A 17,667-nucleotide genomic window follows, 5' to 3' on the forward strand; every position below is an offset into this window, starting at 1 on the left:
TTGAGAACATAAAAGCACTGTTTGCAGGAACAATAAAAGTTTCTACATGATCAGAGTGGGACCCATGGTAAAAGCAGGCCAAAGTAGTTTGGCATTGGAGGTAAGATAAGGCATTGAGGCATAAAGCAAAAATCTGTAGGGAGCCAAGAGGAGCTAAGAGGAAGTGCTTCTACAACTCTGACTGAAGGTTGCAAGGTATGAGAGTCGGGATTACGTAGGACAAGCTAGCTGGATAAGCACAGTAAGAGAAATCATTTCTATCTTAAGTAAGATTAGGGTTAAATTTTGCTTTTAGATTCTTTTGTTTTAAAATATAGTAGTCTGATGCATTAGAGCAGTGGCCCCCAACCTTTTTGTGCCACGGCCCGGTACCGGCATCACAAAATGATCCGCGGCCCGGTACCGGCATCAGCACGCATGACAAGGCAAGGCGAGCCGAGCGACCGGCCAGCCAGCCGTCCCCGCTTCTCCCGCCACCTTCAACTCCTCCTTTGTACCTTTGTCGATGGGCTTCGGGACGGCTTCGGGACGGTCGCTCGACTCGCCTTGCCTTGGGTGCTGAAAGAATCCTCGTGCCTTAGTTTAGTTCGAAGCCGCCCCCCCCTTCGATGAAACTAAGGCGCAAGGATTCCTTCAGGACCCAAACGCCGCTTTCCAACCGGAAAAGCTCACCTGGAAGCACTTTATCATCAAAACAAGATGGCGGCGCCCAGCAAACCAGCAGCCCGGTAGAAAATGTTCCACGGACTGGTACCGGTCCGGGGCCCGGTGGTTGGGGACCCCTGCATTAGAAGATCAGGAGAGATATGACAGTGACTGCATATCATATCTGAAGAGCTGCCACAGAAGAGAGATGAATTTATTCTTTATTAATGGTTAAAACTACAGTGAAACAGATTCAGACTATATATCATGAGGGACAAAACTGATTGAATGAGAACCAGTGGAACAAGCTATAAGTGCAATAGTCCATGGCATGGACACCAGATGAGGTGTCTCCTGGAAAATAGGTAGTGACAGCAGAAATGCTCAAATGGATTCTCCCAAAACAGGAGAAAGGATCAGGATGTGAATTACCAAACTATATACAGTACTATTGGACTGAAATTTATGCAGAAGCCATGCTGACTGAGGTTTTAGGAAGAAAATGAAACTGTAAATATGTAATTCTCCCTTCAAGTCTTGCTGTGCTGTCTCATTATGATGGGGAGTGTTCCTGCAATGGAGGCATGAACAATGTAGGGATTATATGCCAAGTCCCAAAAGGATCATCCAAGGTTAAACAAGCAACAGCAGCAGCAGTATAGGAACGTGCTGGCGGTGGATGGTCATTTTAGTGACAATAGCAAATGAATAATTTTATACTATGTGAAAGAAAGAAATGATAAACACACATTTTACTAAGAAAATCATGTGGATAGACAAAATAAAGTAATTGATGATATAGTGCTGGCTTTTTCAGGTTGGATGGCACTTAATATTCTATTGAGGAATTGGGATTTTTTTGGAGTACTAATGGTATTTATGGCTCAGCTAGATTAAAGCTTTCCAGTTATCTAGTTGCTAATGTTGCCACACAGGAACAGAAAATCCAAAACTGCAAAAACAGAGTTACTGTGGGAATATGGACTGTCAGAAACATAAATGTAGGAAAGCTCAGCACAGTGAAAGATAAAATGAATCAACTATTTGGTAAGGTAGCACTCGAGGCTTTGAAAAAGATATTCAAGTGCTGTGAAGAGTCCGTATCTATGAAGACCAGAATCATGTTAGCAATAGTTTCCCCCAGGATAGTCTATGGGAACAAAAGTTAGATTTTGAAAAAGCTGGAGAGTTAGGGAATTCTCACTTCAGGTAAAAATGACACTGAAATTGTAACACATTGGACACATTTTGCAAAAATCTACTACTGGAAGAGCTGAAGGGGCAGGTTTATCTATGCTTATGCTAGCTTATGCTAAGAGCTGATACTGACTTGTGGTAATAAGCAATCACTTATTTAGAGATGACAGTGTGAAACAGAAACATTCACTGTTCTAAGCACATACATTACATACTTACGACCCATCAATGCATTTTGGAATACAATCATTAGATTGCCAGTACTGTAACCTGTATCTATATTCAACAAATATGAGAGAACTACAGAGTTTTCCCATCAAGCATAGCCTTTTAAATTTAAAATGCTGTAATTATCCTTTCCTTTCCTTTCTTTTTTGGATATTTGATTTTGGATAGCAAGCAGTTGATCAGAAAGAAAAAAATCTTTTTGAAATCTTAAGTATATAGTATAGCGTATAAAAAGAAAAGTTAATTCATGTTTCTTACATCTTCTGCATTTGGAATTGTTGCAGAAACTGCCACAAATCTCATGGGAAATACTGAGCTAGGATTGTCAGAACTTTGTGAGAAAGAAGACTGAATAGTTTTCATCCGGCTGACCACAACTTCAAGAGTAGCACCTCGGCTCTCATCTTTTACAACATGTACCTATGGAATTAAATACAACTCTATATAAAACATCTACTGCTTTCCATTATTATATTTTAAGTCATCAATTACTACTTTACCTCATCAATCAGGATAAGTCTCACGAGCTGAACTAAAGAGTTATCTCTCCACTTTCTAGTCATGCTATCCCACTTTTCCTAAAGGATAATAGAAAAAAAATAATATTGTAGTACAATCTAAATCATCTGTTTTATAGGATTCAAATACCGTTGGTATTGTCAATCATTATTACTACACCTAGCAATCCACTTTAGCATTATAAATACTAACAATTATTTCAATATGTTTTTGTTTCAAGCTAGCAGTATATATATATATGCTGCTAGCTTGAAACAAAATATATACATACATACATACATACATACATACATGGTATTCAGCTTTGTTTGGGTATTTTTCCACATCATTATAGTTGTGCTTTTAAAGTTGTAGCGACACTTCAGCAGAATCTCATCTGCCATCATCAGGCTTCTGTATTGTGTTCGTCTACACAAGCCTGATGATAGCAGATGAGATTCTGCTGAAACGTCACTACAACTTTAAAAGTACAACTATAATGACATGGGAAAATACCTGAACAAACTGAATACCATACATATAAATACCCGTGAAATTATATATATATATATATATATATATATATATATATATATATATATATATATATATATATATATATATATATATATATATATATATATATATATATATATATATATATATATATATGTTTTCTGAGGTTCTCGCGGGTATTTGTATGTGGATCTTTAGTTATTGGGTTTTCTCCCGCGTAAGATTCAAAGTGTCTAGGCAACGTTTGGCGAGGTCCCACTCGCCATCTTCAGGCTGGTGCTTTCGGCTTAGTGCCAGTGCAAGCAGTGTGTGACCGGAGCTGCCATCTCTCTATATATACAAGTGGTGGGGGATGGTGTGCTGGGCTGGTTGGCTGTGCTGCAGCCTCTTGATTGGTTGATGGAGTTGATGTTGGTATAATGGGCTGTGTAATGGCCTTTTGTTGTAGAGATATCCTGGATCTTGTGCTGTCATCTCCTGGGTCGTTAGCCTCTTGTGTTTTAACGGCTTGGGTAATGGGTTGTGTGATGGGCTTGTGAGTTCTTTTGTTGTGGTATCCTGGGTCTTGCGTTGTAATCTCCTGGGTCGTTTGTGTTTTGATCTCTTTTCCATTAGCCTCCTGTGTAGTAACAGCTTGGGTAATGGGTTGTGTGATGACCTTGTGAGATTTATTGCTGTGGTATCCTTGGTCTTGTGCTGTGATATCCTGGGTCATTTGCTGTGTTGTGACTTCTTGAGTTCTTGAGGTGTAATTTCTTGAGTTTTCTGATGTGATGTCCTGAGCGGGTGGCTGTGATGTAGCATTTTGGGTTTTTAATATGGCTTTGAGTTTGGGGTCTGGGTCTGTGTTCGTTTGGCTTGAGTTCGTGGTGGTGCCACATCTTCATGGTGGGGTCAGTTCGCTTCATATATGGTTCAGAGGAGTTTGAAGTGGGTAGTGATGCAGCTGCAGTGCGGCTTCTGGTCTGTGGTCGTGTCTCATCTTCTGTGTGGGTGTGAGTCTGATTTTACGTGGAAGTGTGGTGGTGGCATCTTGTGTGGCCCTCATGGGTGTGGGTCTGGTGTCATTTATCATGGTGGGTACTCGTCTGTTCATGAGGGCGGGTTTCCAAATGGCTGGTAAGCGGGAGGTGTCATCTCTTTTATTCATGCTGTGTGGGCGTTTTTCTATCTCTATGGCTTCTCTGATTATTCTGCTGCTGTGGTGTTCAGTTTTGGCGATAGTTCTGGTATTTTTAAGGTCAATCTCATGTCCTGTGGCTTTGAGGTGTTGGACCAGGGAAGAGGTTGGTTCTTCTTTTTTGATTGAGTTCTTATGTTCTTCAACGCGTGCACTTATTCTTCTGTTAGTTTGTCCAATGTATGTGGTGAGGCAGGCAGTGCAGGGGATTTCATATACTCCTTGGTTTTCTAACTCGATTTTGTCTTTAGGGTTTCTTAGGATGGTGGATATTTTTTCTGTTTGTGCAGAATGCTGTTTTAATGTTGTGTTTTTGGAGGATCTTGCTGATTTTGTCTGTAGTGCCTTTTATATATGGGAGGAGGGCTTTGCCGTTCTCTTGTTCTCTGTCTTGGATTTTGGTTGGGGTTTCTTTTTGGATTAGGTGGGTGATCTTCTTTCTTTGAAATCCATTGGCTGTTAGTACGTTGGTGAGAGTGTTTAGTTCGGTTTTTAGGTGTTGTTCATCAGCTAAGCATTTTGTTCTGGAGATGAGTGTCTCAGCTACGGAATTGATCTGTGCTGGGTGGTGGTGTGAGAGTGCGTGTAGATAGCGGTTTGTATGTGTTTTCTTTTGGTAGATGGTGTGTCCTAGGGAGCCATTGGGTTTTTGTATACCAAGACATCTAGGAAGGGAAGTTGATTGTTAGCTTCTGTTTCCATGGTGAATTGTATTTTGGGGTGTAGGCTGTTGAGGTGTGTGAGGAAGTTGTTCAGTTTTTCTTTCCCGTGTGGCCAGATTATGAAGGTGTCATCTACGTATCTGAGCCAGAGTTTGGGTTTGTGATCATATTTTTCTAGAGCTTGTGTTTCAAAGTGTTCCATGTAGAGGTTTGCGATGACAGGTGAGAGGGGTGATCCCATGGGTGCTCCTTCTATTTGTTTGTATTTTTGTCCATTGTAGGTGAAGTATGTATTGGATAGACAGTGGTTGGTCAGATCTAGGATGTGCTTGGGGGTTGTATTTGTTTTGGATGGCTGTCAAGGCTTCTTTTATTGGCACTTGGGTGAAGAGGGATATGACATCGAAGCTAACTAGTAGGTCGCTGGGTTGTAAGTTTTGTTTCTTTATGATCTCGATGAACTGGAATGAGTTTCTTACATGTGAGTTGATGGATTCTGCATAGGGCTGTAGTTGTTTGGCGAGAAATTTGGCTAGGTTTTGTAGAGGTGAGCCTATGGAGCTGACTATTGGTCTAAGTGGAGTTCCTTCTTTGTGTATCTTGGGGAGACCATAAAGCTTAGGGCATCTGGATGATTTCTCTCTGGGTATGATTCTTTGCTGGATTTCTTCACTGATGGGGAGGCTTTTATTTTGGATCTGGTGGTTTTTTCTAGGTAGGTGGTGGGGTCTGTCTTTAGGGGTTTGTATGTGGGGTCTAGGAGTAGGTTGGTTAACTTGGTTTGGTAGTCAGATGTGTTCATAACCACTGTTGCGTTGCCCTTGTCTGCTGGTAGGATTATTATGCTGGTGTCTTCTTTCAGGTTACGTAGTGCAGTTTGTTCTTCTTTGGATAAGTTGCTTTTGGGTGGTTTGCTAGTGCAGAGGATGTTGGTGATTTCGAGTCTGATTCTATTAGCCTCATCAGGGTTGGTTTTGGTCAGGCTGGTTTCAACTCCGCATATGATGGTTTCTGTGGGGATGTGTTTGGGAGCAACAGCAAAGTTGAATCCTTTTGAAAGGACCTTGGTTTCGGCTTCGTGAGGATCTTGTCTGAGATGTTGTGCACTGTTTGTTTCATGTGTGGCTGTGAGGGGGGAGTTGGTTTCTGGCATTGTTGTAGTTTTCTGAGTTTGTTGGTGTGTGTGTCTGTCTTGAGGGTGGTCTGTGTTTCGGCTCTCCAGACAGCGAGTTGTTTGATTTGTCCCAAAGTAAGGGGTGAATCTTGTTGCTGAGTCTGAGGTGAAGTGTAAGAAGATCTTTGTTGATTTGGTCTAGGAGAAATCTTTTGTGTGAAGTTCATTTCTAATTAGGGCCAATTCTGTTCTTTTTAGGATGCGTTTGGTGGCTGCTGTGTTGGTGTGGAATTTCAATTGGAAGCTTGTGGGAATTAAATTTTGATCTCGGCAGTTGCATAGGAATGCGAGGTCACTCATTCCAGTTCATCGAGATCATAAAGAAACAAAACTTACAACCCAGCGACCTACTAGTTAGCTTCGATGTCATATCCCTCTTCACCCAAGTGCCAATAAAAGAAGCCTTGACAGCCATCCAAAACAAATACAACCCCCAAGCACATCCTAGATCTGACCAACCACTGTCTATCCAATACATACTTCACCTACAATGGACAAAAATACAAACAAATAGAAGGAGCACCCATGGGATCACCCCTCTCACCTGTCATCGCAAACCTCTACATGGAACACTTTGAAACACAAGCTCTAGAAAAATATGATCACAAACCCAAACTCTGGCTCAGATACGTAGATGACACCTTCATAATCTGGCCACACGGGAAAGAAAAACTGAACAACTTCCTCACACACCTCAACAGCCTACACCCCAAAATACAATTCACCATGGAAACAGAAGCTAACAATCAACTTCCCTTCCTAGATGTCTTGGTATACAAAAAACCCAATGGCTCCCTAGGACACACCATCTACCAAAAGAAAACACATACAAACCGCTATCTACACGCACTCTCACACCACCACCCAGCACAGATCAATTCCGTAGCTGAGACACTCATCTCCAGAACAAAATGCTTAGCTGATGAACAACACCTAAAAACCGAACTAAACACTCTCACCAACGTACTAACAGCCAATGGATTTCAAAGAAAGAAGATCACCCACCTAATCCAAAAAGAAACCCCAACCAAAATCCAAGACAGAGAACAAGAGAACGGCAAAGCCCTCCTCCCATATATAAAAGGCACTACAGACAAAATCAGCAAGATCCTCCAAAACACAACATTAAAACAGCATTCTGCACAAACAGAAAAATATCCACCATCCTAAGAAACCCTAAAGACAAAATCGAGTTAGAAAACCAAGGAGTATATGAAATCCCTGCACTGCCTGCCTCACCACATACATTGGACAAACTAACAGAAGAATAAGTGCACGCGTTGAAGAACATAAGAACTCAATCAAAAAGAAGAACCAACCTCTTCCCTGGTCCAACACCTCAAAGCCACAGGACATGAGATTGACCTTAAAAATACCAGAACTATCGCCAAAACTGAACACCACAGCAGCAGAATAATCAGAGAAGCCATAGAGATAGAAAAACGCCCACACAGCATGAATAAAAGAGATGACACCTCCCGCTTACCAGCCATTTGGAAACCCGCCCTCATGAACAGACGCAGTACCCACCATGATAAATGACACCAGACCCACACCCATGAGGGCCACACAAGATGCCACCACCACACTTCCACGTAAAAATCAGACTCACACCCACACAGAAGATGAGACACGACCACAGACCAGAAGCCGCACTGCAGCTGCATCACTACCCACTTCAAACTCCTCTGAACCATATATGAAGCGAACTGACCCCCACCATGAAGATGTGGCACGACCACGAACTCGAAGCCAAACGAACACAGACCCAGACCCCAAACTCAAAGCCATATTAAAAACCCAAAATGCTACATCACAGCCACCCGCTCAGGACATCACATCAGAAAACTCAAGAAATTACACCTCAAGAACTCAAGAAGTCACAACACAGCAAATGACCCAGGATATCACAGCACAAGACCAAGGATACCACAGCAATAAATCTCACAAGGTCATCACACAACCCATTACCCAAGCTGTTACTACACAGGAGGCTAATGGAAAAGAGATCAAAACACAAACGACCCAGGAGATTACAACGCAAGACCCAGGATACCACAACAAAAGAACTCACAAGCCCATCACACAACCCATTACCCAAGCCGTTAAAACACAAGAGGCTAACGACCCAGGAGATGACAGCACAAGATCCAGGATATCTCTACAACAAAAGGCCATTACACAGCCCATTATACCAACATCAACTCCATCAACCAATCAAGAGGCTGCAGCACAGCCAACCAGCCCAGCACACCATCCCCACCACTTGTATATATAGAGAGATGGCAGCTCCGGTCACACACTGCTTGCACTGGCACTAAGCCGAAAGCACCAGCCTGAAGATGGCGAGTGGGACCTCGCCAAACGTTGCCTAGACACTTTGAATCTTACGGGAGAAAACCCGAATAACCAAAGATCCACATATATATATATATATATATATATATATATATATATATATATATATATATATATATATATATATATATATATGGAATGTAAGTCACCTAACAGTTATTTGGGTTGGAAATATATAAACTAGGTTGGCCTTTTTGATACTATGCCTTTAAGAGAATGCTAAGCCTGTAAATGGGTGTGGTTTCTCAAACGGCCATAAGATGGAGCCAGAAACCTGGGTTTTTTAGTCTCAGTAAGTCTCTGTTTCTTCTGTTGGAGAGAGCTGCCGTTCCTCCTATTGACTGTTACTGATCGTTGATGTAAGTCTGTTACTGAACTGTTTTTTGATACTGGACTTTGATATTTGGATTATCCCTGAACTGAACACTGACTGCTTTACCTGTGAATGACTTGAACTGCTTATCTTGGACTTTGCTTAAAGGTTTATTGGAAGTAAAAACCTACATTTACTGTACAGTGTATTTGTGTGCTGTTTGTGTGTTATTTTTCACTACTCTCACTACGTCTCCTTGTATGCACTCATTCTCCTAACAGGGAATTACCTGAACACTGGTTATGGGCCCAGGCCATACCAGGCTCAGATAATTGAGAGTTGGTGTGGATACACAGTACCATATACAGACAGCTGTTTACTGTTTAATTGTGGGTTACTATCCTGGTAAAGATCGCACAAGACACTTCAACAAGTTTATCACTGATAACTCGGTTGGATGGAACAAACTATGTTTCCTGGTCTATGAAGTGCAGTCTACTTCTGCGTAGAGAAGGGTTATGGACCCACCGGATGTAAATGCTTGGGATCCAGAAAATGAGGACGATGCCAAGAAGCTTGCTGACTTTAAATAGAACAACGAACGAGCTCTTTGTATAATTGGACTAACACTGAGTGACCAGCAGCTAGTCCAAATTCGTGGAGAAGAGTCTGCTGCTAGGTGTTGGGAGAATTTGAAGAGGATTTATGTTCGTGACAGTGTAGGTGCACACATACATCTTACATGTCAACTGTTTAGAGCACATCTTCTGAAAGGTGGAGATATGTTAGCTCATTTGAACTTCATGAAAAGAACTTTTCAGGAGCTACATGAAAAGGGACTGATATTTTCAGAGCTGCATCAAGTTTACATCATTCTTTCCTCATTGGATGAAAGTTATGATGATTACGTATCTTCACTGGAAGTCCTGACCAGAGATGAACTGACATTGACTGACATAACTGGAAGGTTGCTGGAAGAAGCAAGAAGACGGCTGGATAGGGACCAACTGAGGAAGGAACAACCACAAGAAGAGAATTTGTCTTCAACTGCCTATACTGTTAGGAAATGTTTTTCTTGTGGGGCTAGGGAACATATAGCTAGATTCTGTAAGAAAAGAAAACAACAGAATACTAGTAAACACCAGAAGGCCAAGAAGACTGTTAGTTTAGCTATGTCTAGCAATTCAACTGTAAACCATGATTTGTGGGTTGTTGATAGTTGAGCATCGCAATGCATTACTAAAGATAGAGAGAGGTTTGTAAAAATGTCCATGAGTAAACAACATGTATCATTGGCAAATGGATGGAAGATGAAAGCCTCTGGTGAAGGTACTGTATATTGTTCTTGTATAAACAAACATTTAACTATGTTATGTGTACCTAAACTGAAATTTAATTTGTTATCAGTAAGGGCTTTAGTTAATATTGGTTATGTAGTAACCTTTAGGGGAGATAACTGTATAATAGAGAAAGAGGGTAAAAGTGTTACTGCTACTTTAGAGAATGATTTATATGTGATACATGATGACCAGTTGAAGAGGGCTAACTCAGTTTATAACAATGTTAAGCCACATGATGAATGTATACATTTACTGCATAGACATCTGGGGCACATTAATTTCAAAATGCTCAAACAAACTGTTGAATTGTCAGAGGGAGTAAAATTTAAACCCTGTAGTAAGTATTTAAACTGTAATGCCTGTAGCCAAGAGAAGAGCAAGGTTACTCCTGCAAACAAACTAAATGGGTTTAAGACCAAAGAACCTTTAGAGGTTGTGTTTGCTGACATAACTGGTCCTAAGAAACCTAGTTTAGGAAGTGCCTGCTATATTTTGAGTATTATGGACCATTACTCACGATACGGTTTCTGCTATCTCATGAAAAACAAAACAGAAACATTCCAACATTTCTTTAATTGGCTAGGGTTTGCTGAGATAAAAATGAGGAGTAAAGTAATTACTTTAGTTACTGATAATGGGACTGATTCCAAAAGATTCCAAACTATGTTGAAATTGGCTGGTGTTGAGCATAAATGTTCTGCACCTTACAGACCACAACATAACTCATTTGTAGAACGAAGAGGGCAAACATTACAAGCCATTACTCGTACTATGTTATCTGATTCAGGTTTGCCTGAAACACTGTGGGGTGAGGCCATAATGTGTAGCAATCATGTGTTAAACAATGTAGTTAACACAACTGGAGAATTGCCATTCACTTGTTGGCATGGCAGAAAACCAAATTTAAGTTACCTACATACATTTGGAGCTCCAGCATGGGTGCATATTCCCTTACAAGTAAGACTGAAAGGGCAACATAGAGCTAAGAAGTTATTTTTCGTAGGTTACGAGGCCAACCATAGATCATTTAGATTCTGGGATCAAGGCACAGCTCATGTTTATTGTAGTGCTAGTGCAAAATTTCCTGAGCACGTTAGGTGGGATAAACTGGAACAGGAATCCAGCAATGATATTATTATTGACACCCAAATAGTCCCTAAAAATAAAATAAGTAAACCACAAATAGCCATTAAAGAGGAAGAACAGGAGGAAGTAGTAGAACAGGCACAGGAAGTAATAGAAGAACAGGAGCAGGTGGAACAGGTGAGTCCACCAGTAAGCCCTGTATTACCAAGACATTCAACCCGAGTAACACGACCACCTGATAGATATCAGGCTAGTGTTGTATGCCAAGTGAATACAGTTCCAAGTAATTATAATGAACTAAAACTGTATCCTGCTAAGGATCAGGCTGCTTGGCAGGAAGCAATGGATAAGGAACTGAAATCATTAAAAAAGTTGGAGGTATACGAAAGCGTTAAGTTACCACCAGGTAAACATGCCATAGGAATGCCATGTAAATGGATATATAAACTAAAGACAGGGACTGTTACTCAAAAAGCCCGGTTAGTAGCACAAGGGTTCAATCAGACAGCAAATGACTACGATGAGGTGTTTGCACCTAGCCTGAAGGCTATATTACGAGCAGCATTAGTGTGGGCAGCTAAGGAGAAATACATTATAAATCATTTGGATGTAGAAACGGCATATCTGCATGCACCATTGCAACACACTATATATTTAAGAAAACCTTTAGGTATCAAAAATGATAATACAACTGATTGCTGGAGATTGAAAAAGAGTCTTTATGGCTTGAAGCAATCAGGATATGAGTGGAACCAATGTATAGTTAAAGAACTAAGATAGGTTTTTGCAGCTGGCATGGCTGATCCATGTTTATTCAAAAGAGAAAGTAATGGTGTAATTTCATTGTTGCTATTATTTACTGATGACATAGTATTAATCACCAAAACTGAACAAGAAGCTACTAAAATAATCTCACTGTTAGAGAAGAAATTTAAGATAAAACAGTTAGGAGAAATCAAACAATATCTTGGTTTAAAGATAGATAGAACTAGGGGAGGATACAAAATCTCACAAGCAGATAAAATTAACCAATTACTAAAAAGTTATAAAATGGAACTTTGTAAACCGGCTAAAACACCAATGAGCCAAGAGTTTAGCCATAGTGATGTTCAAATTCCTATTTTTGATAAGAACATTCATCAGTCCTTGATTGGTAGTTTATCTTATCTCAGTAATTGGTCAAGGCCAGATATAGCATACAGTGTTAATCAATTAGCGAGATTTAACGCTGAGCCAACTGAAAGGCACTGGCAAGCTGCTAAGCATGTGTTAAAATATCTAAAACAAACAATGCATTATGCATTGTATTTGGAGCCTAAAGATGAACTGAGTTTAACTGCATATGCTGATGCAAGTTTTGCTACAGACATAAATACACAAAAATCTACATCAGGTACTGTAGTATTATTGGGAAAAATGTTGATTGGATGGAGGTCTATTAGACCAGGGGTCCCCAACCACCGGTCCGCAGACCGGTACCGGTCCGTGGAACAAGTCCTACCGGGGCTGCTGATGAGCGCCGCCATCTTTTTGATGAAAAAGTGCTTCCGTGAGCTTTTCCGGTAGAAAGCTCACCGGAAGCACTTTTTCGCCAAAAAGATGGCGCGCCAGCTAATGCCGTACCGGGCCGCGCCATAAAAAGGTTGGGGATACCGGGCCGCGGCATAAGAAAGGTTGGGGATCACTGTATTAGACAGAAACATTTAAGTTTGTCAACAATGGAGGCTGAATTCTCATGTTTGTCTTTACTATGTACAGATTTAGTTTGTTATAAGCAAGTATTAATTGATATGGGAGTTGATGTAACAGATTCTATTGTTGTTTTTTAAGATAATAAATCAGCAATACAGATGGCTTCAAATATTGCTGTTAAAACAAGAATGAAACACACAGATTTATGATATTTAAATGTGAGACAATGTGTGTAAAGTAAAATGATTAAGCTGGAATACTTTATGTCAGAAAACCATATAGCAGATCATTTTACAAGGGCCCAAGGCTCTATAAAGCATAAGGCTTACTGCGAGGATTATGGACTTAGAATGTAAGATTGTATATATTGTCCTACCCAAAAGGGGAGAATGTTAGGAATGTAATTCACCTAACAGTTATTTGGGTTGGATATATAAACTAGGATAGACATTTTAATACTATGCCTTTAAGAGAATGCTAAACCTGTAATTGGGTGTGGTTTCTCAAATGGCCATAAGATGGAGCCAGAAACCTGGGTTGTTTCGTCTCAGTGAGTCTCTGTTTCTTCTGTTGGAGAGAGCTGCCGTTCCTCCTATTGACTGTTACTGATCGTTGATGTAAGTCTGTTACTGAACTGTTTTTTGATACTGGACTTTGATATTTGGATTATCCCTGAACTGAACACTGACTGCTTTACCTGTGAATGACTTGAACTGCTTATCTTGGACTTTGCTTAAAGGTTTATTGGAAGTAAAAACCTACATTTACTGTACAGTGTATCTGTGTGCTGTTTGTGTGTTATTTTTCACTACTCTCACTACGTCTACATATATATATATATGTACCACAGATCAAATCCAAACAGAATTTCAGAGTAATCTAATGCATTGTACAAAGTAAGGCTGCAACAACTTTTCAGACTGTCTAGCTGATGCTACTCTACGCAGCAGCAAAGAAGCCTCTCATGCATGCCATGTGACCAATTCATAGTGAAACTATAGATAAATCAACTGGAGACTGATCAGACTTTATTTCTAAACATAAAAATATAACTTGAATGGTACTGAATATTTCTAGTTAACAAACCTACATTAACTAATTTTTGAAACTTACTGGCGTAGTCAAAATAATGTGAGCGTGCTGTATTTCAAATAAGTCATCCACTGCCGTATCTCCTGTTAGTTCCTTACAGATGAGTCCAATGGGTCCAAATTTTTCTTTCCAATCATCAAAGCGTTGACTGCAGAGAGCTTTTATTGGAGCCACTAAAAACAATACCAAGTATTGTGAGAGAACAAGACATCCACAAAATAACTTCAGTACAATATTTCCAATACTTTTCCATTCACACCCCCCCCTCACAATTTCAAATTCCTTTGAATGTCCCAACTCCTTTTAGGGCTATACTCCAATGATTTTTCATATGCTATATGTCGTCTACTTCTTTCACAGAGCCTTAACTATATACTCTTTAAAGTTTTTAACTTTTCTCTAAAGTTTTTTTTTAAAGAGTAACCTTTTTGTTTTAGTTTAGAGATTAATTTTGTAATAAATCAACGTTTAAAGAGAGAAATTCTACATTCTTGGGGAGATTGGCTGTGCTGCCGTTATATCTTATGAATGTCTTTTTTGTTAACTTTGCCATATTTTCACTGTCAGTAGTAAAGGACAATTATTCTGATTACAGGACAGAAAGAAACATATTGAGAAGCACCAGGCAAGACCTTGCAGGTGCTGGATTCCAGTCCCTATTTGTGGTGCCACTAGAAAGTACAAAAAATATTTGCCAAATTTGGAGCTTCTGGATTTATCTTCCTTACTAGTGAAACCAATAAAATAGATGATTTAATAGAAAAAGGCAATGAAGGCAAAGGAAATCCCACTCTCTGAGCAGAACTATTTCTGCCTCTCTGGGCACTGCAGAAAGAGTGCAGCCCAATCATTACATATCACTGCCTGCTTTAAACAAGAGTCACCTTTCTCTGTGCAGGAAGAATTTCCAGTATAAAGTGACAGAAGCAAAGTTTAGACCAGAGGACTAAGCTTTGGAGGAAGATCTTCCTATATCTGCAACCTTACCCACTGAATCATGTCACGAAGGGGCATAGCTACTAACTACTGTCCTAAGAGGACTTCCAAAGCAAGACTTATGAAAGGATAAATCAAAGCCACATTATGCACAACTATAAAACAAAAATCAATCAATCAATCAATCATATTAAAATATATAAACATAGTTTTGTTGCTGCCATAAGGTTACATGCAATAACCAAAACAAGCAAAAACAAAAATGTTTCCTGAGCAGTAATAATAATTTAACAAGTAATGTACTTACTATATACAATTTTAATATTTAACCAAGGTATTGGCACTTTGATTAATAATCTGGTAACTGCAAGCTCAAACATCACAGTTTTTCCAGAACCAGTTGGTGCGCAGATTACAAAATTTCTGTCCGTGTAAAGGAGCTACAAAATAGTAACAAATAGTAAAATATAGCACAGCAACCAACAACATCCAATTTGACTTTTTAAAAACCCCACTTTTTCAAAAACATGAGTGGCAAAGGAACCTAAACCGCAATATGTTATTTTTTTCTTTGCATTTGCCACTGAACAATTGTGAAGAATATATGGTATTTGAAATGATTATGTGGCATGGTCTGAAACAGCATTGCTAACATAAAACCAGTTCTCAAGTCCCAGGAAGAAATAGTGCACATAGGAGAAAAAATTATGTACAATTTATTTATTTATTTAGTACATGACATACATGATCAGCTGGGACTCAAGAGGCAGAGAATAGATGGGGGCGGGGCCAATCAGAGATGGTATTTGCCGGTTCTTCGAACTACTCAAAATTTTCGCTACCAGTTCTTCAGAACTGGTCAGAATCTGCTGAATACCAGCTCTGCCTTCTATGGTATATAGAGAATGCTGGCTGATGCAGTGTAAGGTGCAAATTCTACTCAGGATTGTCCATTGTTGACATGATAGTTCAAAGTCTGGCACCTTTTTTATGCAGTCATTTATATGTCTACCTATGTCTGGGCATTTAGCGACCCATTTGGCTTTCCATTGGGAATCAATGTCGAAATTGTAGATGTGCAAGTGCCAGTGGGGGTTTCCTGGATTTGAGTCTTTCAGCAGATAAATGTCTTTAATTTTTAATCTGTCTTTACAAATATACAATAAAAATTGTTAACCATATACATTCCTATCAATATAGGAGTTTGAAATATGTTATTGTCCTGTATAAATTGCTTAAGACATGATCTTATAATGTTTATCAAACAGTAAATCCCATTAAATCTAAAACTTCTTTCGATTGTAGCTTTGGGCAATTATGACATCTAAAGAGATTTTGGAAAATATATCTTATAAATTTGCTCATTGTACTCTAAAAATATTTATTCCTTTGCGGTTGTAGCATGGGTCACAGCAAGAAAAAGAGGTCTGTTGAGATTTTAGCATGCTGCTATAAATACTAGTGGAGACATATTTTGATAGAAGACAACAATGTGCAAATTTCTGGAGCATAATATAAGGTGATGCTGCATTTCTACCCTAACTTCCTGGTCTTGAAGAAGGTGCTTAAGATCCTACTATCCTGCAGGGCATTTGGGTACTAAGGATGAAGGGTACTTCTGGGTATTTATTTATTTTGTTTTAGTTTTTGTTATGATTACTTCCCGAGAATGTAAGAATAGTTTAATATCAGTATAAAGCTCAAACTTACATCATCCAAAGCCTTAGACTGAATAAAATTAAAATAAGGGAACTCTTTGAAAATATTTCTAAATTGAGTGGCTTAAAACTTGTATTAAGGAAACATTTTAGTGAAATGTGGGTACAAGTTTATCTAAACATAAGAATAAAACCTTCAAATTTTCCACATTTGTTGCACTTCATAAAATAGGTCTTAAAACAAAAGAGAAAATGCAAGACAAGACTAAAAGAAGAAAGAAAACAGATGTTTTGGGGAAAATCTGTAGTAAATATTTATAAAATTACTGATTAAGTTACCAAATGTAAATGTTATTCATTTATATGGGTAAACTAATCCAGTGACCCTGCCATGCTAGTGGACCACATATAATAGCACTGTACCTCAATCTATGAATAACATAGAGATATTTATTATTAATCTTGTGGATTATGACCCTTGGTATAATGATGAGTTTGCTCAATTAGCTTTCCTGATATTATGCAGCCATATACAGGAATCCTTTAGCCACATGATGAATTTTTGGATTTTAAAAAATGCTAATATTTACATCCAAGAAATGTTACATAGTTATAGCAATAAGTTATAAAAGGATACGGATTTCAGTCACAGGCCTCAAAACCACAGAGTCATTTTTAGATATTACTAGTAACAAAACAAAACAAAGGTTGGATTTAATTTTCTTTCTTTCTTATTCACATACACATTATACTTGATTTTAGCCAATATTTATTTAAACAGCACAAATAAAAACATAATAGCTTAGATTCTGACCTAGTTGTACTTGGTTGTGCAATCAATCAACTGGGAGAGGGTAGACTAAATATTGATAATCTGTATAAATCTTGATATGTTTACAGCATGAAAAATGCAAATAATAGCTATCTTTTCTATTACAGCTTGCTATGTTAACAGACATGCTGAGGTCAGGCTGTAATCCCATTGGCAATGGTATAACATTGATGTTGGTTGATGTGGTGGTTGAAGTTAGCCCCACCAGTGAAGTAAGTGGTAGAGGAAGCCAATGCTGGGAATAGCAACAAAGTGCTGAA

General features: G+C 39.1%; 1 protein-coding gene across 1 annotated transcript in view; it reads right to left on the reverse strand.

Annotated features, from left to right (window-relative positions):
• The window catches only part of HFM1 (helicase for meiosis 1), a 64,142-nt gene that overhangs the window by 41,219 nt on the left and 5,256 nt on the right, over positions 1-17,667 (reverse strand). The window contains 6 exon segments of the mRNA XM_087959982.1: positions 2,329-2,490; positions 2,571-2,648; positions 14,003-14,154; positions 15,225-15,357; positions 16,628-16,698; positions 17,213-17,260. Coding sequence (XP_087816108.1) covers positions 2,329-2,490; positions 2,571-2,648; positions 14,003-14,154; positions 15,225-15,357; positions 16,628-16,698; positions 17,213-17,260 — 644 coding nt within the window.

The sequence above is a fragment of the Notechis scutatus genome, chromosome 3, assembly GCF_049901735.1.
Source record: "Notechis scutatus isolate UNSWTSFEM ecotype Mainland chromosome 3, rNotScu1.2, whole genome shotgun sequence".
In the NCBI taxonomy this organism is placed as follows: domain Eukaryota; kingdom Metazoa; phylum Chordata; class Lepidosauria; order Squamata; family Elapidae; genus Notechis; species Notechis scutatus.